At 43.2% G+C, this 25,180-nt stretch overlaps 1 protein-coding gene across 1 annotated transcript in view; it reads left to right on the forward strand.

Annotated features, from left to right (window-relative positions):
• The window catches only part of LOC132874314 (voltage-dependent calcium channel subunit alpha-2/delta-2-like), a 60,582-nt gene that overhangs the window by 16,955 nt on the left and 18,447 nt on the right, over positions 1–25,180 (forward strand). Inside the window, exons 2-15 of the mRNA XM_060910394.1 lie at positions 1,943–2,024; positions 11,910–12,026; positions 12,214–12,273; positions 17,451–17,495; positions 17,580–17,703; positions 18,595–18,726; positions 19,303–19,360; positions 19,643–19,693; positions 21,228–21,327; positions 21,514–21,675; positions 22,113–22,223; positions 24,140–24,218; positions 24,381–24,430; positions 24,616–24,705. Of these exons, the coding sequence (XP_060766377.1) occupies positions 1,943–2,024; positions 11,910–12,026; positions 12,214–12,273; positions 17,451–17,495; positions 17,580–17,703; positions 18,595–18,726; positions 19,303–19,360; positions 19,643–19,693; positions 21,228–21,327; positions 21,514–21,675; positions 22,113–22,223; positions 24,140–24,218; positions 24,381–24,430; positions 24,616–24,705 (1,261 nt within the window). The remainder of the gene's footprint in view (positions 1–1,942; positions 2,025–11,909; positions 12,027–12,213; positions 12,274–17,450; positions 17,496–17,579; positions 17,704–18,594; positions 18,727–19,302; positions 19,361–19,642; positions 19,694–21,227; positions 21,328–21,513; positions 21,676–22,112; positions 22,224–24,139; positions 24,219–24,380; positions 24,431–24,615; positions 24,706–25,180) is intronic.

Below are 25,180 nucleotides of genomic sequence, written 5' to 3' on the forward strand. Positions count from 1 at the left end.
TGAATGCACTGCTGTCGATCGAGTATGTCCGTGCGAGTGCGCTGCTGTCGATCGAGTGTGTCCATGTAAATGCGCTGCTGTCGATCAAGTGTGTCTGTGCGAGTGCGCTGCTGCAGATCGAGGGTGTCGGTGTGAGTGCGCTGCTGCTGTAGATCGAGTGTGTCCATGTGAGTGCCCTGCTGTAGATCGAGTGTGTCCATATGAGTGCACTGCTGTAGATCGAGTGTGTTTGTGTGAATGCGCTGCTGCAGATGGAATTTGCTTGTGCGAATGCGCTGCTGTCGATCCAGTATGTCCGTGCGAGTGTGCCACTGCAGATTGGGTGTGTCTGTGCGAATGTGCTGCTGTCAATTGAGTGTCTGTGCAAGTGCGCCGCTGTAGATTGAGGGCATCGGTGTGAGTGCGCAGCTGCAGATCAAGGGTGTCGGTGTGAGTGTGCTGTTGTAGATCGAGTGTGTCCATGTGAGTGTGCCGCTGCAGATCGAGTGTGTCTGTGCGAGTGCACCACTGCAGATCGAGGGCGTCAGTGTGAGTGTGCTGCTGTAGAGCAAGTGTGTCCGTGCAAGTGTGCTGCCATAGATCGAGTGTGTCTGTGCAAGTGCACCACTGCCGATCAAGTCTGTCCGTGTGAATGTGCTGCTGTCGACTGAGTGTGTCCGTGCGAGTGCGCCGCCGCAGATCGAGGGCGTTGGTGTGAGTGTGCTGCTGCAGATCGAGTGTGTCCGTGCGAATGCACTGCTGTCAATCGAGTGTGTCCATGCGAGTGCGCCGCTGCAGATCGAGGGCGTCAGTGTGAGTGAGCCCCTGCACGTCAAGGGTGTCGGATGAGTGTGCTGCTATAGAGAGAGTGTGTCCATGCAAGTGTGCTGTTGTAGATCGAGTGTGTCTGTGTGAATGCGCTGCTGCAGATGGAATTTGCTTGTGTGAAGGCGCTGCTGTAGATCGAGTGTGTTTCATGCTGCCTGTCTGTAAAGGAGGATAACAGTCACTGTTTAGTCACAAAATTACAGCGTGTCATTTCTCTTCCTTTTGTGTCTCATTGCAGCTTGTCTTTTCTTACCCACCCCTCTCTCTCTCTCTCTCTCTCTCTCTCTCTGTGCGTCTGTCTGTCTGGATTATGTGTGTTGGACAACAATATATCACATTTTATGTGCTGTTGGTTCATTTCTGACAATCTCTGTGTGAAATTCCATTCTCTTTTCAACCTTATCATCGGTATGATTTATGTTTTTGCTGTAGTGAATGCCCCCAAGTTGATGTTTGTCACAAAATCACTTTTATTGTGCTTCCTGTTGTCTCTCAGACGTGGCGCAAACTGCAACGAAACGCGACACTGTTCTGCTACAGATGATAACAGACGACACCACACCAGCACAGTCTTGAGGAGGCAGTATTTACATACACATTTTCCACAACATAACACAGCATCACTCGTGTGTGTGTGTGTGTGGGGGAGTAGAACTGAGAGCAGCACCTAAGCAAAAAATACCTCCACATATGAATACCATACCATGGAATTTATCACACAGTGTACACATTGGCCTCTTTCACAACATAACATTACATTATGTGTGTTATTTTTCTGTACAACCAAGACCAATAGTTACGCAAACAATTTAACTATGAATACATGACTCTGGTTACTCACATCCAACACATTTTGACACATGACATACCTCGCCTACACAGTAGCGTACCTACTGTCAAAGAAAGAAAGAAAAATAATTGAAAAGAAATTAAATGTTACCAGAATAATTTAATTATTCAAGAATGCATTTCAAACTCTCCATTGTATTGATCCATATTGATTGGATCAATAGCCATCTTCTGGCACCACAGATGTCCTTTCAAAGGTGCTTGTCTCTTCATGTGATGTAGTGGCTGCCTTCAACCAAAACATAGTGGACTAATTTCAGATCACTTCTTGTCTGTCTGTCTGCAGGATAATGCACTGGGCTCGACGGATAGAGCAGGAGATTGACCGAGTCCTGCAGCACATCAGTGGAGCGCAACAGCTTAAAGGGGTGAGTGTGAGTGTGTGTGTGTGTGTGTGTGTGTGTTGGCAGGTAGTCCTATTCCCTCTATGTATTCTTATTCTGAATAATTTGACAATGCGTGTGCGTGTGCCTGTCAACTGCTGTGTGCGTCCTCCGTCGCCCCGTCCCTCTGGGAGCAGCTTGGTAAAAATAACCTGGCCTTTTCAGAATTTTCTGCCAAATATTTTCATGCAATTCATATACAGTGGGCTGAAAATGTCAGCAAGGTGAGTCATCCTCAGCACTGAGAGCTCATTAAATAAAATCAGTCTCTATTATAAGCCCTGATAAATATCCTGTTCATAAAGTACATTAAATATTAGCACATGCACACGCTGGAGGTGATTTTGCTAAAAGTAGACTGTAAGGGTCAGAAGAACTTGTTCCTCCTCCAGCACCTTCTTGGGCAAATTAGGTGACCAAGGGTGAGGTGTGGGATCTATGGAAGGGGAAATCGTGGAACTTTGAAAGGTAGAGGAACTGTTTGAGGGAATGGAATTATGGAAGGTCGGGGAGGCAGGGGTACTAGAGAAGTTACAGGAAATGGAGACAGTAGCAGAGTTGGTAGGGTTCCAAGGACAATTAGGGATGGTAGGGAAGGTGGGTAAACAAGGAGACTTGGTTGAACTGTGGAAGGTTGGGGCACTTGGGGAGGTGCTGGAACTATGAAATGTGGGAGAGGTAAGGGAACAATGTAAGGTAGAGAGGTACTAGTTGGGGTAGTGGAACTATGGAAGGTAGAAGAACTAAAGGAGTTTCAGGAAATTGAGAAGGGAGCACGTAGGGTAATGAGGGGAGACAGTATAGGAGAACTAGAGGCGCTTTTGGACCAAGCAGTTCTAGGGAGCTCCCTCCAGAACCACATACCTTCAAGGGCTTTTTTTTGTTTGCATTCACACCACCACTAGAACCCTGACGTGACATAAGCTGACCAACAATTGCTATAGAGACATCACTAGTTTCTTGTTTTCATTCAGATGTGCGCCTTTTCCACCAATGTTCTTGTTTTGCTGTGAAAACAGCAAACTAGCAACATTAGGATTTAAATTTGTACACTTTCAAATAGTTAGTGATTGCTTTGTGATATGTTTACCAAACATGTTCATGTGGATTGTTATTTAATCCGCTAAGGGTTTTCTTACATGATAGCTAAAAATCCATGGACAAGAACATTTAGTTGAATTAAGATTTTTATATTTGGCTTAGACGCTTCAAAACTGCGCTGTATTTCCTCCGTCACAGATTCACTCAGTAAAGCCTGGACTTTACCGTCGCTCCATTTGTCCATGTTTTTAAATGGATGTTAAGAGCTGTTGGCTCACATTTGACACAGATTTTTAAAACTGCTGGTTGCTGGTGCTCAGTGATGGGAATAACGGCGTTAGAATAAACGGCGTTACTAACGGCGTTACTTTTTTTAGTAACGAGTAATCTAACTAATTACTTTTTACATCGTTATAACGCCGTTCCCGTTACTTACAATAAAATACTATGCGTTACTTTATTAAAGCTGTTCTCATCTGGCACGCTGCTCGTTCAGCCTTTCTTTACTCTGCTTTAGTGTGGGGCGGGGAGACATGAGACAACGGCACAGTAAGCCAATCAGAGTAGATTTGGACAACATATGTAGGTAGGCCACGCCTACTGCACTACTGCGCACACTTTCAATCGGAAGAGCCAGCGATGGCGAGCGGTCAGCCCAGCACTGCGCTTTCACACTGGAAATACAGCCAGCACTTTTCATTACTTGAAATAAAAGGCAAGAGTGTTTACGTGCAATGCACATTATGTCGAGGAACAAAGCGTTTGTCCTCGTCAGTGGCCAGTAATTAGTAACATAATTTTAATAACTACAAAAATATTTTACATTTGATAGATGTCTTATCTCACATTGTCCCACAAAAATATTAATATAGTGTAGATAATGTTACTAACTGGTTCTGTTAAGTGTCCATTTCAGTCATTAAACACATTTAACATTCACTTTTATTATGATTACACTAATTGAATTTGATTTTTTTTTGAGGGGGAACAAAATGTAACGGAATAATTACTTTCCCTGGTAATTAGTTACTTTTATGACAAAGTAACTCCGTTACTAACTCAGTTACTTTTTGGGAAAAGTAACTAGTAACTATAACTAATTACTTTTTGAAAGTAACGTGCCCAACACTGCTGGTGCTGCATAATGCAACCTGCATTGACTTGTGTTCAACCCATCATCTGGACCAATTACCATACACTTACCTTACTCATGGTTCCACTTATGCTGGGAGAGTACCTTCCCTGAAGTAGGAACTAAAAAAATCCCTCAAAACAGCGTTCTAAGAACTACAATCATTCTCAGTTCCTGCAGTGCGGACACACAAAAAACTATATCCCACAGTTCTGAGAACTGTGAAAAAGTTCCTCTGGTCTGAAAGCACCATATGGAAGTTGGGGAACTATGGGATGTAGGGGCACAAGGGGAGGTCAGGACACTCGGGAAGGTCAACTAGATGATGTAGGAGAACTCGGGGGAAATTGGGGAACTCTGGACAGTAAGAAAGGTAGAGGAACGAGGGGAGGTAGGGGAACTCAGGGAGGTTGGATAGATGAGGGAACTGTGGAAGGTAGGGGAACAAGTATGATCCTGAATGGACATAGGGAGATGATGGATGATAAGGAGAGGTAATGGAAATATGGAAGTTGGAAGGGGAGGTTTGTGACACAGGAAAGGTTAAGGAACTAGACGGGGTGGATGGAAGGTCGGGGTGGGAAGAGATTTTATATCACCAAGTTAGTTAGGGGGACGAGGTGCATGGTTGTTTTTTGTTTTTTTGTATTATATAATATTTAATTTTGTATAATACCATGTGACAACATGGAGTAACTGTATGTTGGCCAGATTACTGCGAAAATAAATTTTGCTGCCTGTACAATGTCAATAAAATAAACATATCTTAAGATAGGTCGGGTAATTAGAAGAGGTTGGGGAACTTTTTCTATTCTTTATCGTCAGGTGAGGGAGGGGATCTCGAGATGGAAGCTGGTGGAAGTAGAGGGGCAGGGTTTTTTTCCCCCCGATGTTGTTCGTCCTTGATTATCAGGAAGCTGGTAACAGGAAATGACCTGTGATAGATGGAAAGTCAGTGGTGAGACGTTGAGTATCATTAAAACATGACTAATGCATGCATGGCACAGATGTGTATGTGTTCAACAAGGAATAGCCGTCTGTGTGAAATTGGATTTGGTTGATTTGATGACAGCTTGTCTTTGGGAAAGTCGAGATTGACTGAGTGGTTATAATTTATTTCAGTCAGAGAAAAGTCCAGTGTGACTCTGAGGAGACACGCCATCATTACCAATCAGACTGTCCGAGTAAATGGACCTGATCCAATTTGCCTGCACACTTCTCTCCTCTGTGCTGTTTCTGATGGGAGCTTTTGACTGTCTGTATGGGAGATCAAGGATTGAAAAATTGGCTTTACAGCCTCTGCTCATATTCCAGTACGGTTCTCAGACCTGATTGAATTTGACCATGTGACTGTCTTGGGGAAAGGAGAGAAATGGTTTGAAAAGTATAATTAAAGTTCAAGGAGCCCCGGTGTTACAAATTCAACACCTTAGCCAAGTTTTATTGCCATATGTCTTGCAAAAACCTGACCTTGAGCTAAATTAATTGCATACTTCACCATGATATCACTATTGCACTCTACCAGATGTGAGCAACTGATTTTAATTACATAAATATAACAGTTGTATATTAGCTCACATTAGTACTAATAGGTAGGTGTAAAGATTACAGCATAACCTAAGACCTTGTTACAACTTCAAATCAGAAAAAAGTATCATTCAAGAAATCTGGAGGAATTTCTGTGTGTAAAAGGAAAGGGCGCAAGCCTAATCTGAACCCCTGTGATCTCCGATCCCTCAGACGGCACTGGATCAAGAACTGCCATTCATCTATTGTTGACAGAACCACATGGGCTCAGGATAACTTTGGAAAAACTTTGTCAAGCCACAATATCTGGTGCTTATATCCACAAACACCAGTTAAAACTTTACTGTGCAAAAAGGAAGCCTTATGTTAACTGTGTCCAGAAGCACCGTCAACTCCTCTGGGCTCGGAGGCATCTGGGATGGACCATCACACAGTGGAAACATGCATTGTGGTCAGATGAGTCAGTATTCCAGGTCTTTTTTGGAAGAAATGGATGCCGTGTGCTCCAGACCAAAGAGGTAAAGGACCATCCAGACTGTTACCAGGAACAAGTCCAAAAGCCAGGGCGTCATGGTATGGGGTTGTGTCCGTACCCTTGGCAAAGGTAACTTACACTTCTGTGATGGAGCATTCATGCAGAAAAGTCCACTGAGATTTTGGAGCAACATCTGCTGCCTTCAAGACGACGTCTTTTCCAGGGAGATTTCAACAAGACAATGCAAAACCACATTTTGCTCACATTACAAAGGCGTGGCTGTGGAAGAAGAGGGCGTGTCCTGTCTGTCCCCAATAGAGATCTTGCATGTGACGTCACAGCCGATCCAGATTGTGACAGACGCCATCTTGTAGGTCAAACGCCATATTCCGCCTTCTACTTCTACTTCTGGTTCTACTTCTGCTTTTACTTCTACCTTTTCTTCTGGAAAACCCTACTATATACAATTCTACTACAACGGCTGCGGCTACAAGCTCTCCCTACCTGTGCACGGTTTTTATGTTTTTTGTGTGTATTTTTGCATGTTGTTCGTCTGTACCGGACTTCAATATCCACTACAACCGTATGGACTTACTGGACATTGGTTTCCAGCAGAAAATGACGGTTTGTAGTGATTTTCATCGCATGCACAACATTCCGGACAAGAAAAAAAAAAAACATTCCGGACGAGACCAGATTGCGAGACCAGCGGGGTCTCCGTGGATTGTTATCGGAAGCAAAGCGAAGGAGGTGGCGCCGGGAGCCGAAGCAAAAGCGAGGCTACAGGCAGAGCCGGCCTGTTGACTAAGCTCAGAAAACAGCTACTCAAATCTCCACTGCCAAGCCTCTACCTCTCCAACGCCAGATCCATGTAAACAAGACGGACGATTTGGAATTACCTTATTCTATTCTATAATCGGCTGGTCAGTGCTATACTCAATACTTAAGTGACTTATCCATCCAATGAGGATTATTTTCTTGTTTACAAGATGCCACATCTGAGTCGCTGACAAATCCTGAATTTCTGTAAAGAAAACTGTCCAGAGATTTATAAGCATGCAGTGCTTCACCACTGAACAGCGAGGGAAAGTTAATGAGGTAATCATACACGTCTGGGTATTCCGCTGGCAGTTCAAAATCTGGTCGTGAAAACTCCATCCGGAAAGCCATAAGGGTCACAAATCTGTAGATCGTTTATTTTAGACATATATCTAGTTATCTGTTCATTAGAAAAATGAGCCGTGTAGTCCGTCGGTTGAAATTGATCCATTCTGTACACGAGTGCAGCAGTATTCAGCGGTGTTTTTGACCGACACGATGGCGGTTGTGTACTTTCCGGTCACGTGACTGCAAGATCTCTATAGAGAGTGTGTGGAGAATTCTGAAATGAAAAATATGGCAATGATGACCCTGTCCTGTTGCACACCTTAAGTATTGACTGATTTCAGTGTAAATTAGGGATGATGATAAATCCAAACTTATGGCTTGAATGATTCCTTGCACCAATTCTATGGCATGTGTGGTCTGAAGTTTCTTCTGTTTCACACTCAGAATCTAAGTTCCTACCTGCAATGAGTTCCTCTTTACTGTTTGACAGACAAAAATGGAAGAAAAGCTTACCACTGTGATGTTTTTCTTATACTGTCATGTACGACCTTTCATTAAATGTGTATGGAGATGTTATGACGGAAAAAAAGAAATCTTGTCTAGAAGTTGCAGAAGATTGTTCTGAATGTACTTGGCGAGTCTCATTAGCTTGCTTTGCTTTCCATCAACATGGCTAAAACAAAGCCGAGCATGTAACATGTAAATCAAACTTCCATCCATCCATCCATCCATCCATCCATCCATTATTTGTAGCCGATTATCCTGTTCTACAGGGTCGCAGGCAAGCTGGAGCCTATCTCAGCTGACTACGGGCGAAAGGCGGGGTTCACCCTGGCAAGTTGCCAGGTTATCGCAGGGCTGACACATAGGCACAGACAACCATTCACACTCACATTCACACCTACGGTCAATTTAGAGCCACCAATTATCCTAACCTGCATGTCTTTGGACTGTGGGGGAAACCGGAGCACCCGGAGGAAACCCACGCGGACACGGGGAGAACATGCAAACTCCACACAGAAAGGCCCTCGCCGGCCACGGGGCTCGAACCCGGACCTTCTTGCTGTGAGGTGACAATGATAACCACTACACCACTGTGCCACCGTAAATCAAACTTATAAATTTTAAATAAAAGTGATGGGTATAAAGTGTACAGTGGGCTGTATGCTATACATTTTGCCTACTACTGTTTCCGAAACTGAACTAAAGCAACTAAAAAAATGTACAGTGCACGCCCACAAGAGACAATCTTCATACAACATGAGTGACTTATACTCGCTAATGTGAACATAAGGTCAAAACTTGGTGTTGAAGCAGCTTACGTTCACACTGGGCTACAGTTATGATGTAATTGGCTCCAGCTAACAGCAGTGTTAAACCACAACAGTGGGGTAAATACATTGCGAGCACATTGTAGCCAGAAGGTGTTCACCGAGTGAAGTCTCTGCAGTTTTACTCAAACTGGCCATGGTTTATAGTCCAGTCCCCAGAGTGACCCCTGAGCGTAATCTTTAAGCCTGTGAGCAGGCTGCAGATGGCAAGGTGGGTTTGTGCCAGTTGGACAACGGTGCCTGAGCATCTCCCTCTGCTTTCAGCTTGCTCTGTGTCTCACATTCCAGTTAATGATAACGTTTACAACTATGATTTAGCATCTACCTTCAAATTGGTAAATGTATTTGGCTAACAAAAAACAGCTAACTGTCTAGCTAGCATTAGATAGTTCTGTTTGCAAAAAGAGCTAACTCTGCTTAAAAAGCCCCATTGTGAGTGACTCTGAGTAAACAAATCACACATTAGAAGTCTGCTGTAATGACGACGCCAAATCGAGAATGAGACGCTGCTGAAGTTGATAATAAAAAATGAAGTAAAGACATTATTATGAAAAAAAAGATTGAGACGTGAAAATTAAAAAGTGTGTGTGTGTGAGAGAGAGAAATGGAGAATGTTTATAGAAAGAAGCCACTGAATCTGTTTACTTATTCAGTTTGAGATGCAAATCCTATAAATAAACTCTGGTTATGAAAGATGTGTGTGTGTGTGAGAGAGAGAGAGAGTGAGAGACTGTTGGATGTGATTGTAGGAGGCATGTGTATCTCATCTCAGTGATTCAGTTTAGTTGATTCTTTACTAAATGATTCAAAGAATCATAAATTCTCAATATAATTTCTTAAACATGATGATAACATCGCAGAGAGTTATTTGATCACATGTCCACGATGCATGACTGCTTTGTTCTGATCCAGGATTGGAGTGCTGAGATTCTCTGAGAGCATTGCAGAGAGCTTTATTAACAGAGAAAAGGTGCCAGGCGAGCAGCTTGCATAAGTGTTTCCCGCTCACTTGTTTCACCGTGAAGCAAAATACCACAACAAGAACAAAACGTACACCAGCATATATCTGATCTACCACCAGAACCACAGCGCAGAGGTCAAAGGATTCTAATTTTGCAGTTTGTTCAGTAGAATTAAGCCGTGTTTACATTGTGACCTTTAATAATGCAAACGCAGCATCACGTTACGGGTGGGAGTCAGATTTTCTCACAGATTTGCAGCACTGCGTACAGCGTGTGAAGTTTTAATTGTTTAAAAGAGTGAAATTAAAACTGAACTGAATGAAACCCATCACTCTGCATCGCTTCTATAAAGTAATGAAAAAGGAAAAGCACACAAACCCCCTGATTGAGGTCGGTTGAATGGAAAGACAGGTCAAGTTAACAACATGTCACTAAAACCTGCCCTAGTTCTCTTACTTCCCCTAACTCCCCTGCGCACACTTCTCTAAGTCTCCCTAGTTTATCCTTCCTACTTCTCCCAGTTTCCTTTTTACTTTTCCCTCCCTCAATTTCCCCTTCGTTCTTTCTTACTGTCTTAGCAAGTCCAGATCCCTTGTTTTCTTATTTTAATTGGTTCCTCTCGCCATCTTCTCATTCCAGTATTTGTTCTGTTTAGTTCCCTTTTGTCCCCTTGTTTACCTCCCTACCCTGGCTAATCAAGTTCTCAGACTTCCTCCAGTTCCCTTATTCTAACTCCTCTATCTCCTCTCCAACATCTTTGAGTTTTTATACTTCGTCCTCTAGCTTCTCTGCCCTCGCCAGTCGAGTTGTTTTGTTCATGTTTTTGATTGATCTAGTTTAGCTAGCTTTCTTGACTACCCTTCATCTTTTAGTTCCACTAGTTTCTCTACCTTGCCAGTCTCCGCTATGTGCTTTGTTTTCCGGAGTTCACCATGCTAACAACTCTGACTAGCTCATGATTCCTCTGTTCTTCGACTGCCTCCATTTCCCTGCTAGGTCCTTTACTCATACCAGCTCCCCCAATATTTCCCCCCGCCTTCCCTTAGCTGCCTTTACCTCCACCATCCCCCCATTCCTCAACTGTCTCCCATTCCTTGACTCTTTCCTGTTCCCTCACCACCACCTGTTTCCCATCATGCCCCTTTTCTCTACTATCTCCTACTCTTCCACTATCCTCCTTTCCCAGGCTGAGTCATCCCATATGCCCAGGGTTTTTATTGCCTTTAATTAACTGGGGAATAAAACTAAATCATAATATAAAATATTAGAAATAGAAATACAGTAACCCTGTGATGACCTGGCGACTTGTCCAGGGTGAACCCCGCCTTTCGCCCATAGTCAGCTGGGATAGGCTCCAGCTTGCCTGCGACCCTGTGGAACAGGATAAAGCGGCTACAGATAATGAGATGAGATGAGATGAGATGAGATGAGAAATACAGTAAAATTGCTGTATGTGTGTGTGTGTGTGTGTGGGGGGGTTGGGGGGGCTTGTCGAGTGTTCCATGTCGAACCTGTGAAACGCTTCCAAACGGGCAGCATTTTCACTGTTGAATGCACTCAAGCAGGAAACCAGCAGCGGTTTTAATCACTTTCTAATCATCATGACCATTTATAATTCACTGTTGGATTTTACTCTTTATTGGAGGCCTATTTATTTTGGTGGGGTTTTTGTTCGGCAACACTTTCCACCTCTGATTGTATCCCTAATAAATTTACTGAACTGTTCTGAGCTGTATATTGTCTAATGTGAGCTACATCATTCTTAAAATTATAGATTTTTTAAAAATTTCACTTTAATAAACTTGAGACATTCTCCAAGCAGGAGCAATGAATCAGCTTTCCTTTTTAAGTGGGAAAATTAATGGGGACCAGAACACCTGCTCAAAAATGACTGAAGTGAGATGGAGGAAGTGGGCGGAGCTGTCGTCTGGTCATTCTGGATTCAGATGTTGATTGGCTTTGCTGGAAATAGACCGGCGAATTATTGAGCAATAACCCATTCGAGCGTACTCCCAAGTTAAAATGTCATGCTCCGATGCAAAATATGCAAAGACCTGAATTTCCCCCCCACCCCTTGCCCGTACCCCCTCTGCAATTCTAATACCTCCGGTCTAGGGTAGTAAAATCTCCTGGTGATAATCTTTATACCTGTAAATGAAAGCCTGAATATAACAATAAGGATCTCTGTGCTTCTGTAAGATGTGGAGGAAGATTTCATTTACAAATTGAATCATTCAAAAATGAATGATCTGGTGGGGTTTTTTTTTGTGTGTGTGACTCTCGGCTCTGTTTCAGCTGTACAGCGAGAAGAGGAGGCAGTACACCCTTGTCAGGAACAATCCGAGAGAGATAGTGGAGAAAGTGGCCTCGGACATTGAGAAGCTCTTGTCCAAAAAGAAGGCGGCGCTGGAGGTGAGGGAGGGAGAGCGGGATGAATTTTAGTACATCTGTCAAACTGGTGTGTGTGTGTGTGTGTGTGTATGATATTGAAATAAGCTCATGAACAGCAGAGAGGGAAAAAATGTTTTTGCGTAATACACTCGCAATCGTTCCAAGTCACGTCACTGTAAATAATCATCTTTTTCATTTTTTTTTCCAGAAACTCGCTACAGAAGCAGAGAGAGTGCAGATGGCACATCGATGGCAGGATGGCATCAAGGTCAGAAGGTTCCAGTTTTCTTATTTAACATCTACATTCCTGTTTTAATGAAAACATTTATGACACTTTATTTTATCTGCTGTGTTTAAATTGGTTGCTCCTTAATGATTCAAAAGTCAATTGTGTGAAGCCTCGGGGAGCGGCTCTCTAACGAGGTTCACATCAGTCTCGTGCTCACATTCAGGAGGAGAAATAAAGGAATAAAACACTCAGGGACGTGCTGTTATAGGAAAATAATTCAAAGGAGTTCATCTGAGTTAATGTTACTCCCTCAAAATTGATTATTTTCCGATAACAGTATATCCCCAGGTGTTTTATTCCACTTACACTGCAGTACTTTTCCAACAATTAAAATTCATATTTATTAAAGAATGACACATCATACTTTTATCCATTTATAGTTACATTGATGCTGTGGAACATCAGGAAACAAGTCAGTTCCTGTTATCACTTCTGTTATTGCAGCTATAAAGAGTTGTTCCTTCACCAGCCTCTCTTTATTCTCTCTCATGAAGTTAATAAGACAAAAAAAAAACCCACAGCTTTTCAAGTTACTGAGAAATGACAAAGAACATAAAATCTTCTGTCCTGAAGGTGTCAGTAAAGTTACAGCTTCACCTCTGACACTGGAGACTCATTCCATAAATCTGCTTCCAGAAAACTTGACCACATCAATGATTTTTTTTGTATTATTAGAAGAGCCTCCACTGTACGAGTCCCTGTGAACGAGCTGTTACTATAGAAACGATAAAGATTGCGTGAATATAAACCTGTGATTTGCAGCTGCACTATTGTCAGAGCTGCTGTTCTAGAAAATTAATCAACACCTTCTGACTGTTGATTGCTCCGCCTAAGTAGCTTTTATTACAGTGCATTAAAATAGCATGCAGGGATGGCTTGAGAGGAATTGGAATAAAAAAAATCTCCTTCTCACCCCCGGCGGGGGGGTGGTATCCATGTCATCCTCAAGCTCGGGTCCTCTACCAGAGGCCTGGGAGTTTGAGGGTTCTGCGCAGTATCTTCGATGTTCCTAGGACTGCGCTCTTCTGGACTGAGGCTTCAGATGTTGTTCCTGGGATTTGCTGGAGCCACTCTCCCAGTTTCGGGGTTACTGCCCCACGGGGACCACGCAACCCTTGACCTTCCACATCCGTTCCAGCTGCTCTTTCAACCCTTGATACTTCTCAAGTTTCTCATGTTCCTTCTTCCTGATGTTGGCGTCAGCTGGGATCGCCACATCTATCACCACCACCCTCTTCTGCTCTTTGTCCACCACCACTATGTCCGGTTGGTTAGCCAGGATCTGTTTGTCAGTCTGGAAGCTGAAGTCCCACAGAACCTTGGCCCTGTTGTTCTCAGCCACCTTCTGTGGTATGGCCCATTGGGACTTGGGTACTTCTATTCCATACTGGTTGCAGATGTTCCTGTATACTATCCCAGCCACTTGGTTGTGCCTCTCCATGTACGCTGATCCAGCTAGCATCTTACACCCTGCTACTATGTGCTGGACTGTTTCAGGGGCTTCTTTGCACAGTCTGCATCTTGGGTCTGATCTACTCTGGTAGATCCTGGCCTCTATGGCTCTTGTGCTTATGGCCTGTTCTTGTGCTGCCATGATTAGTGCCTCTGTGCTGTCTGTCAGTCCTGCATTATCCAGCCACTGGTAGGATTTCTTGATATCAGCCACTTCCTCTATCTGACGGTGGTACATGCCATGTAGGGGTTTGTCTCTCCAGGTTGTCTGTTCCTCCTCCTCCTCTGCACTCTCATCAGGGTTCTGCTGCCTGAGACATTCACTTAGCAGTTCATCCTTTGGGGCCATCTTTCTGATGTATTCTCGGATTTTCGATGTTTCATCCTGGACCGTGGTCTTGATGCTCACTAGCCCTCGGCCTCCCTCTTTCCGCTTAGTGTATAGTCTCAGGGTGCTGGACTTGGGGTGGAACCCTCCATGCATGGTGAGGAGCTTTCTAGTCTTGATATCTGTGGCTTCTATCTCCTCCTTTGGCCAGTTTATGATACCAGCGGGGTATCTGATGACTGGTAGTGCATACATGTTGATGGCTCGGACCTTGTTCTTACCATTCAGGTGACTTTTCAGGACCTGCCTTACTCTCTGGAGGTATTTGGCAGTGGTTGACTTCCTTGTGGCCTCTTCATGGTTTCCATTAGCCTGTGGGATGCCAAGGTACTTGTAGCTGTCTTGGATATCACCTATGTTGCCCTCTGGTAGGTCAATCCCCTCAGTCCAGATCATCTTGCCTCTCTTTGAGACCATCCGGCCACACTTGTCCAATCCGAATGACATCCCTATGTCATCGCTGTAGATCCGGGTGGTGTGGATCAGTGAGTCTATTTCTCGCTCATTCCTGGCATACAGCTTGATGTCATCCATGTAGAGCAGGTGGCTGATTGTTGCCCCACTACGGAATCGGTACCCGTAGCCACTCTTCGTGATGATCTGACTGAGGGGGTTCAGGCCTATGCAGAACAGCAGTGGTGATAGCGCATCTCCTTGGTATATGCCGCACTTGATGTTGACTTGGGCAATGGGTTTTGAGTTGGCCTCTAGGGTTGTCTTCCACATTTCCATTGAGTTCTGGATGAAGGTCCTTAGGTTCCTGTTGATCTTATACAGTTCCAGACATTCCAGTATCCATGTGTGTGGCATTGAGTCGTAGGCTTTCTTGTAGTCAATCCAGGCAGTGCACAGGTTGGTCTGTCTCTTCTTACAGTCTCGGGCAACTGTTCTATCGACCAGTAGCTGGTGCTTGGCTCCTCTGGTGTTACTGCCAATTCCTTTCTGTGCCTTGCTCATGTATTGAGCCACATGCTTACTCATTTTTGCTGCAATGATGCCTGACAGGGCCTTCCATGTTGTGCAGAGACAGGTAATTGGCCGGTAGTTGGATGGGATGGGTCCCTTCTGGGGGTCCTTCATGATTAGGACTGTCCTGCCTTGGGTTAGCCATTCTGGGTGGGTTCCATCCCTCAGCAGCTGGTTCATCTGTGCTGCTAGGCGTTCATGGAGTGCAGTTAGCTTCTTCAGCCAGTACGTATGGATCATATCGGGGCCTGGTGCTGTCCAGCTCTTCATCTTTGACACTCTTTCTTGGACATCTGCCATTGAGATGGTTACTGGTTCTTGTTCTGGAAGGTTGCTGTGGTCAGCTCTTAGGTCCGGTGTTGTGTGATGCCTTTCTTTCCCATATGTCTTTCCAGTATTTTTCCACCTCAGCTCTTGGTGGGTCTGACCGGTTGTTGTTCCCCTGCCACTGAGAGTACACCTTGGCTGGTTCAGTGGAGAACAGCTTGTTTATTCTCCTGGTCTCTCCCTCCTTGGTGTATCTCTTCAACCGGGTGGCCAGAGCTGTTAGTCGCTGTTTGGCAGTTTCGAGTGCCTCTGGTATGGAGAGTGAGAGTGAGTTGTACTTCCTGGGTGCCCCTTTATTCACCATGTTCCCTTTCTGTATTTCAGCTAGCTGGCTAACTTCTCTCCGTGCTGCCTTTATCTTGGCCTCTAATCGTCTCTTCCATGGTGGATACTGTTTGTTATGTCCCGAGCCCACCTTGTGTCCAAGCATCTCCATGATTACTGTTGCTGTACTGTGTATCAGCTTGTTGGTCTCAGCTTCTTGTGGAGATTGTCTTCAGAGCAGCATTCACATCTACTAGTAGATCTTCTGAAGGTACTTGGCAACTCAGCTTCGGTATTCGTCGGGGGCTCCAGTTTCCAGAGCAGCTCTTGTGTTGAGGCTGTTAGCTGTTGGGGCTTGGTACCCAATCTCTGGTTGTGGGGATGATGACGACATCTCCCCGCTGACCTGTCTTCCTGGCTCCCCCTTGCCGTAGCATCGTTGTTGTATTTCATTAATCTCTAGTTGTGATAGTAGATTTCGATTACGGATGTTGGAACACTGGGCTAATAGCTGTTTCTTTGTTAGCCTTGATTGTGGGTTTCGAAGTATCCAATGGTCCCACATTCGCTGCATGTATCCCCTCTCTCTGGGATTGCTTGTATAGTAGCATATACAACAAATCCGTATTTTCTGTCCTCGTCCATCGATGTCTTGTTCCAGTAGCCCATTTCTCATCAGTTTGCCCTGGTTCCCTAGCAACTGACGCAGACCTTGTTGACTCGGGCGACGTCTGAGCCAGTATAACTCTATCAGTTATGTCTTCACTCATTCCTGAGGTAGGCTGATATATCATGAGGGGTTTTGCCTAAGGACCCTTACTGGATGATATTTTGCCCCGACCGGGATTCAAACCCCGATCTCCCCAGTGAGCGTTACCACTGTACTATCCAGCTGATTGATATATATATATATATATATATATATATATATATATATATATATATATATATATATATGTATATATATGTATAGAGAGAGAGCGAAGAAAAAATAAAGGGAGAGAAGGAAAGAGGAAAAATGTAACAGACGGAAAGTGACAGAAAAAAGGGGTGGGACAGAGATATAGAAGAAGAAATTTACTGGTTATGGCCTTCTGCAGCACACATGCACATGCACGCGCATGCACACACACACGCACACACACACACGCACGCTGTGAGAGATGAAGAGGATGGAGGGATTTGTAGTGGCTGAGATGACGTGTCTTCCTACAGGTGGTGAAGCTCAGCCGCTTGTTGTTCCAGCTGACTTACACATTGGGGTTCGTTGTCATGACAACAACTTGAGCAGCTCAATTTGACTGCTGTTAAACTACAACATGAACAGTCAGAAATTATTGTTTAAAAAATCACAACACTGCACAGAAATGGAGATGAAAGAACGTGTTTTTTTTAAATAAAAGTAAATGTTCAGAAATAGGTTTTATCATCTTACAGGATATTTGTTAAAATACAGTTGAAGAGAACAAAGATAAATATTGAACATATTGTCCTGTACTGTCAGACCTTTGACTTGGTAAGATGTAGTTTTTCGCTGTGAAAGAGGACTCGGGAATAAATGAGTTTTTCAGTGGCTGATGATAATGAAAAGAAAACTTGGTTACACACTCAGGATAAACTAAACGTCTCTGATCATGTGCGTAATCTTCTGTGAAAACTTCTCGAGGAATTTGATTTCCTGGAGCTCGAAGTCAGGAGAATGACTCGTAAAGCAAATCAAGGTGTTTCATTTGTTTTAAATCTCCTTGTGATTTTGTAGGAGTGGGAGATCGAGTACTACGACTCCAAGGCAGAGATGGATTATGTGAGTGTCTTAATGTTTCCATTTGTGCATGTGTGTGTGTGTGTGTGTGTGTAAATCAGCGTTTGACTCTGGTTCTCTCAGCAGGATGGGGAGGAGATGGAGCCTCAGATGTCTCTGAAGCTGGAGTTTGTGTACGACCCGAATTTCAAAAACAACGTGAACTACTCATACACGGCTGTACAGATCCCCACGGATATCTACAAAGGAGGTACTGAGGAAACGCAGCACTGAGCTTTGCTTTTACTCTACTCTAAAGTGAACTCTATGTCCTGAGCTCATCCACTGATTTTGGATCTGATGTTCCAGCAGCGAGCGAGCGTAGGTTCACTTTATGCCTCTGAAATCGTATTTGCTAAATTAACTCACATTTGCAGTTAGGACGGAGAAATGCTGGTGAAAATCAGCAGAATTTTTATAGACTGTTGCATCTTTAATTAATTTAAGAGTTTGACTTATTGACTGATTAATGGATGGATTGATTGACAGGAACAGGAGCTGATTGAGCTCAGGCAGACAGAATCAGACAGTTAGCGTATCGACTGATGCTGCTAGCTGGAAGAGATAGTAGTGGCATATTCGTCATCAGGGCCAGGTGAGTGTAAGGGAGCAGCTTCTCTCATCTGTCCTTTTCTTGCACTAAACTAGTGAGCGAGCGGAGGATGAAAAGATGCAGTGTTGGATTTAATCCACATTTCAGGGACTCCAGGTGACAGGGAGAGAGCAGTATGAGATGGGGAGAGAGAGAGAGATGTAGTGAAACCTGGGACAGACGGATTGTTGATGTTGTTGAATACGCAGGACTAATCAGTTGCTCCTGCATTCCCCTGTCGCATAGCAGTAAAATTACAGCTCCCTCACCCAGAATTAATCCAGATTCATCACCATGGCAGAGCTTATACAGCCTCACTTCTGTGGGACGAGAGAGAGAGCAAGAGAGAGAATCTGAATCTGCTTTTTCTGTGTTCTCCTTCATCCTCTTTTTTTGTTTGTTTAGGTCTTCATCTTTTTGTCTTTCTGTCTAAACTTGTATAACTTTTATGTTTTTTCTCTCTCACTTGTCGCTTCTCTCTCTCTCTCTCTCTCCCCCTGTGTGCTGTAGCGCCAGTGATTCTGAATGAGCTGAACTGGACTCAGGCGTTGGAAAGGGTTTTCATGGAGAACAGTAGAGAGGACCCTTCGCTGCTCTGGCAGGCATTCGGCAGCGCCACTGGTGTCACCAGGTATTATCCAGGTATGAGCTCTGACCCCTAACCCCACATCATATGTGTAGTTATCATATGCGCTGTCTCCCAAACTAGAACTGATATCTCCTTATTTTTCTTACTGTAACATTAGAACATAGAGTATGTTCTGAAACCTGTTCATCAGCTTTAACGTTGAGAAATTATTGCGACTGTGTTGGTTTAAAAGTGTAATATCCGCTCCTGACCTTTCATCCAGAGGTTGCTAGTTCAAATCCCAATGATACCACAGCCATCCAAGGCCTGGAGCTACAGGGGTAACATACTCTCTTCCCTGTCAATTACAGTGATGTGAGCCAATCATGGGCCTCTGTGGGCTCATGCATACAGAAGTGGGTGGATAGTACTTTCCTCAGAGTGTGTTACTCCGCCCCCTAATGTTGCATCAACAGCAGTTTGAAAAGCCCTTTGCCCTCCCTGGTCAGTAGCTGTCCTGTCTGGTGGTTGGGAATTAAATTAGGGAGAAATTTACAGGGAAAAACTAATATCCAAATGATTCTCCTAATAAAATGGCTTTAGTACTGATCTTCATGTTAATTCAGATTTTATCTCATGTCTCTGTGCAGCCACGCCGTGGAGAGCGCCGGATAAGATCGACCTGTACGATGTGCGACGGAGACCCTGGTAAACCTCAACCTCTCTTCTGTGAATATTTTGCCACAGGAATTTGACCAAGAACACTGGCTACTTTCCTGTCAATCACACTCTCTTAGCCAATCAGAGTGTTCCCCTCCTCCTTGTGTCTTTAAGTGAAAGGTGTGCAGTGGCTGCTGTCGTGTTTCAGCAGAGCTAGAACTAGCTAGAGACTGGGAACTCACCCTGACTAAACTGGGAAAAAAAAACTGTGAAATATTTGAAAACTCTTTTGTATTTCTTTTTTGATATTTAAAAAAAAATTCTCCCTAGGTACATCCAAGGAGCGTCATCCCCCAAAGACATGGTCATCCTCGTGGATGTGTAAGTGTTTGTGTCCCTCTGAATTGTAATTCTGTGGATGTTATCTGCTTGTTTTGCTCTTCATGATGTGGACACTAAAGTCACATCACACACCAAAGAAAAGGCAAAATATGGACAATTTGGAAATGACACAAATATCATGTTTTGGAGGAAATTTTGCAGCCCTGATAGGTTTCTTGCCTATTATTATCTGGAGTGTAATATTAATATCAATAATATTGTTGATACAGTCCTTTTAAAGCTTACTTCAGATTGGTTGTTTAATGTCCATCAGCAAACTGTGAACATTTTGTGATTGTCACTGGAGAGCAAAGCAAGAAAACATCGTTCTAAATCTCTGGAAAGTGTGATAGTTGGAACATCGTCTGGAGACCTGTTTTGTCCACAAACTGAAAGATTTTTTTCAGCTTCTTATAATTAATTGATGCTAACAATATTGTTGTGTTGAATATCAGCACAGCTGTGATTCGGTCAGAGGCTGAGTGCCGTCGCTAATCCCAGCCGTGCTGATATTCAATACAGCAGCACGACCTCAAGTGTGATATTGCTTTTATACAGCAGTTTTATAAACAAGAAATTAATATTGAATAAGTGACATTTTGGACACAACATGTGCAAATGTTCTGTTTGTTTTTGCTCTGCGTTCAGAAATATGGTACATTCCGAAGAAGCCATGCTCATGTTATAGCATGTTGGCTAGCTGGCTAGCTCACGTTGATTTGTACATTCTCGTTAAAGCTGCTTCCAGTGAAATTGGGATCGCTTCTTTCTTTTCATCATCATCTGATGAGCTTTCATATTTTGAGTAAAACGTTTTATTCCTGGGGGCGTCATGGCTCAGGTGGATAAGGCGCCATACCATAAATCCGGGGACCCGGGTTTGATTCCGACCCGAGGTCGTTTCCCGATCCCTCCCCGTCTCTCTCCTGCTCATTTCCTGTCTCTACACTGTCCTATCCAATAAAGGTGAAAAAGCCCCAAAAAATATCTTTAAAAAAAAAAAAGTTATATTCCTCAAAAGCATCATTTGCTATGTCCGCTGATGATGTCGTTAACACTACCGTAGTAACCATTTTGAATGAGGAAGTAGAATTTTACACAGGTGAGTGGAGTGATGCACACAGTGAAACACTCTCAGAACGCTACTCGACTGATCAGATTAGACCAGAACTAACTGTTGTATAATCGAGTTTAATTCTCATGAAAGGACAAAACAAAAAAATTCATAGGATCGAATGATGGACTGTGACACAAAGTGAGGGCGCCACATCACCTCATTTCAACTGTGCAACTGTCAATCATTCTGGCTTCATATTCCGATTGGTTCATCTGATGTTTTTATTAGTGGCATAAAAGTCTGAAACGGTTATTTTTTAAAGATGTATGTATGCATGTATTTATTTATTTATTTATTGAGTATTTTCACTTGTATCTCTCATGATCCCTACCAACAGTTCAGTTTGAATCCCTCAGATGAAGAGCAGTGACTATTTCGTTTTCTCTGTGCATCTTTTCTAAATCCCCCCCCCCATAGGAGTGGAAGTGTGAGTGGTTTAACTCTGAAGCTGATTAAAGCCTCAGTAACAGAAATGTTGGACACGCTGTCTGATGACGATTACGTTAACGTGGCACGGGTCAGTGGACACACACACACACCGTGAGCATGGTCGAAGTATTGACATTGAAATTCTTCAGGGAATTATTTTACGTACTGTTTCTCTTTGCTTCTCTTGAGTTTTTCTTCCCATTTCTTCCCTTCTCTCTCTAATTCCTCCCTCTCTTTCTGATTGTTCCTCTCCTTCCATCTCTCCTGTGTTCAGTTTAATGAGAAGGCGGAGGCGGTGGTGCCGTGTTTTAAACACTTGGTCCAAGCGAATGTGAGGAACAAAAAAATCTTTAAAGAACATGTGGCACAGATGCAGGCCAAAGGCACGACGGATTACAAATCAGGATTCCACTTCGCCTTCAACCAGCTGCTCAATGTAAGGCACTTGCACTGACTGTCTGCCTGTCTGTCTGCCTGTCTGTCTGTTTGTCTAACTTGCAGAACTATAGAGGAGTGTACCGGTACATGTCTGTTTGTCTGTCTCTGTTTGTCAGAAATTCACAGAGCTATTGATCAGGACACAGATAAACATCATTCTTTCTGTCTGTCTGTCTGTCTGTCTGTCTGTCTGTCTGTCTTTGTGTGTCTGTCTGTCTAAATATCTTTGTCCAGCCATTTATCTGTTTGTCTGTCTTGTCTGTTTGTCTGTCCATCCGTCCGTCCATCCATCCATCAGTTGGGTCAAGATTGTTAGATTTATCTTTTCTTTAGACCTCTGTAAGTATTATTTCTTAAACATGTATAAATTGTGCATTAAATGGCATTTTAATATACATATGAACATAATTTAATATCATCATAATGTTTTTGCAGAAGACGAACGTCCCCAGAGCGAACTGTAATAAAATAATCATGCTGTTTACGGACGGCGGTGAGGATCGAGCTCAGGACATCTTCGAACAGTACAACTGGCCCAACAAGACGGTGAGTAATGTTTCTCCACCTGCAAGGAAAAACACAACTCCAAAAAATAAATAAATAAATAAAAATGTTTAGGATGTACAGCACGCCAGATCAGGTCAGGTGTGTTCATGGGAGTTAAAATATCTGATATTTACAGGTACGTCTGACCACAAATGCAGTCAATCACATGTGGTGTTTGAATTAAGCTTCTTGAGTTTTGCAGTGAAACTACGATGCAAATATAACTAACACATTATCAAAGTTTATTTCGTCAAAAATCTACATTTAATTGCTTTTCAGGACATTGTTTTTAAAGGAGTGATTTTATAAGCAGTGATGGTCTGCGTCAACATGTTTACATTTACAGTTATTTTCCCCATCACGTCTAACGCTCTGACGCAGTTCCATTTTTAACTTTTTGGGAGGCAGGGCCTATGGGGACAGAAGCGATACCAGACTGTGCTACAGGAACATTGTAGCTTGTGGTGTGTTAATTTACAGAAATGCCTTAGTTGTTAATTGGACCTGGCAATATGATGATTTATTATATGGCACGAGCTACTTCTGGTAAAATCGTGCGCTCTGATTGGTTCCTTGGTGGGCAGTATTTTCCCATAATGCCCGTGGGTGATTACGAACTTTCTTTCCAAGGCGCCGGCTTTCAATGTTGCAAAAAACAAACAAACAAACAAATGACAAAAAAAGATGAATTTGAAAATGGAATAAAAAAGCGGCAAAACACAAAAGACAAACAAAAGTCACCGAGTTATTCAAGAAATGAGCAATGAAAAGCATTCAAAAACCACTAACTGCGAACAGAAATTCAGTTTTGAAACTGCTACCCTTTTATTCTGCATGCGTGACTCAACTACATTACAAATATGCCGTGACTGAAAGCAGCGTCACGCCTCATTATAATGACAGTCTATTTTAACCTTAGGAATAAAACAGCCATATAATAAACTCCTTATTAACCTCGCTTGCTTGGTCTTTACAGGAAAATATCAGAACTCAGGCTATGGCTCGGTCCGTACTGTCAAGACCTCGGTCTGATAGTTTCCCGTCAAGACCAAGCAAGTGAAGTTAATAAGTAGTTAGTAATTTATCCCAATATCAATATTATATCACGATACACTTTTCTGAGATATCGTGTGTATTGTGATATCTTTATGCATTTTTTTAGAACTGTTAAAAATTGTGGAAAAAGAGTTTTTTTTAGCATTTTGAATCTTTTCAAACATGAGAATTGCAGATTCTTACGGTGTCCAGAAGTCTTCCAGTGTTTTAATACATTTTTGTCTACATTTAAATAAAAATGTGTAATAAAACTAGCTTTTAAAAAGGTTTATTTTGAAATGCAGCACCTCAGCTTGCTGGCAGTTTTAAAAAAAAATCCTGTATAACGTGATCTATAGAAATGTCTCGAACGATAATCTGATGTTCTTGTCATGTTGCTCACTCTTAGATATTCAGGCTCTCAGCTACGAACTGAGAGTCCACTGGAGAGTCCGTGAGAAACACCTTTCAACCTTTAGTCCTGTTTTAGATCCAATTCTGTGAAAGCAATATATTATTGGAAATATGTCAAGACTGCCTGCATGAAGGATTATTCAGTGACAAGCGTAGCGTCGTGCTTGATATAGAGGTGGGGTTTCATAGTAAAATGCTTTGAATCCACATGACATCTTTATTTTCACTTTTTTATGTTTTGTACTAAACATTCCTTTTGCCTTGTATTCAGCAACTCCGTTTACTCCGTTTACAGCGCCTTAAACACCCTGCTGCCTGATCAGTGCGTGCCCGCGATGCATTTGTCTTTCCTGTTTTGGGAGGAAGTGCAGCTCAGTAATTAGCATCGTGAGTGCTGAGCTGAAAAGTGCACAGTGTCATTCGGTCTCAGAGGTTTAATGTTAGATGTTTTAAATTCTTCTCTGAAGGTGAGAGTGTTTACTTTCTCAGTGGGGCAGCACAACTACGATATCACACCGCTGCAGTGGATTGCCTGCGCTAACAAAGGTGTGTGTGTGAGAGACTTAAACACAACATCTTCACCAAAGTACTTTAAAATTAGACCAGCTGTATTCGCATGATCACTGTCTTATGCTGAAGAAATTCTCTCTCTCTCTCACACACACACACACACACACACACACACACCTTCCTTTCTACCTCCTGCAGGTTACTATTTTGAGATCCGCTCCATCTGTGCCATCAGGATTAACACCCAGGTGAGAATCCATCACACTTAGAATCTCTCTCTCTCTGTCTCTCTCACTCACACACACACACATACACATCACACATGGGGTGCGCCTGTAGAATAAATTGTGCTTAATAACTAGTAGAGAATCAAACCTTAAAATGCTGGACTAAACGCGTCGCGTGTGTGTGTGTGTGTGTGTGTGTGTTACAGGAGTATTTGGACGTGCTTGGTCGCCCCATGGTCTTGGCTGGGCGCAGTGCCAAGCAGGTTCAGTGGACCAACGTCTATCAGGACGCCCTGGTGAGAGTCTCTCTGCTTCATTAGTGTGTGTGTGCTCGCACGTCCCTGAACCACACACTCCTCTCTCACCACCATATGGACACGGATAGAAAAAAAAATGCTCCAACGTCACACTGATTGATTTACACAGCTTGATTTTCCACCTGATTGCTGTCACAGATAAAAATCTCACACCGTAAAAGAATTTTGTCTTTTTGATTTGAGATCAGTGGTCTTAGATCACATAATATGACGTGATTTAGTGCCACTGTGACCAAAGAAGAATGATGACAAAAGTGAGCCTGTGTGAGAAATTCCAGATTAAAATCTCAGCGTGAGCGCTGTGACAACTCTTGTCTACAATCCACCAATAGGAGAACAGCAAACTCAGGGGACGGCTGCAGATCGTTTGGGGTGATGGAGAAATGTCACCGAAACGTGCAGACATGCTCACTTTGTCGTCAGAGTATCTTCACCATTTAATGTGATTTTATTG

The sequence above is a fragment of the Neoarius graeffei genome, chromosome 26 (genome assembly GCF_027579695.1).
Source record: "Neoarius graeffei isolate fNeoGra1 chromosome 26, fNeoGra1.pri, whole genome shotgun sequence".
NCBI classification, from domain to species: Eukaryota; Metazoa; Chordata; class Actinopteri; order Siluriformes; family Ariidae; genus Neoarius; species Neoarius graeffei.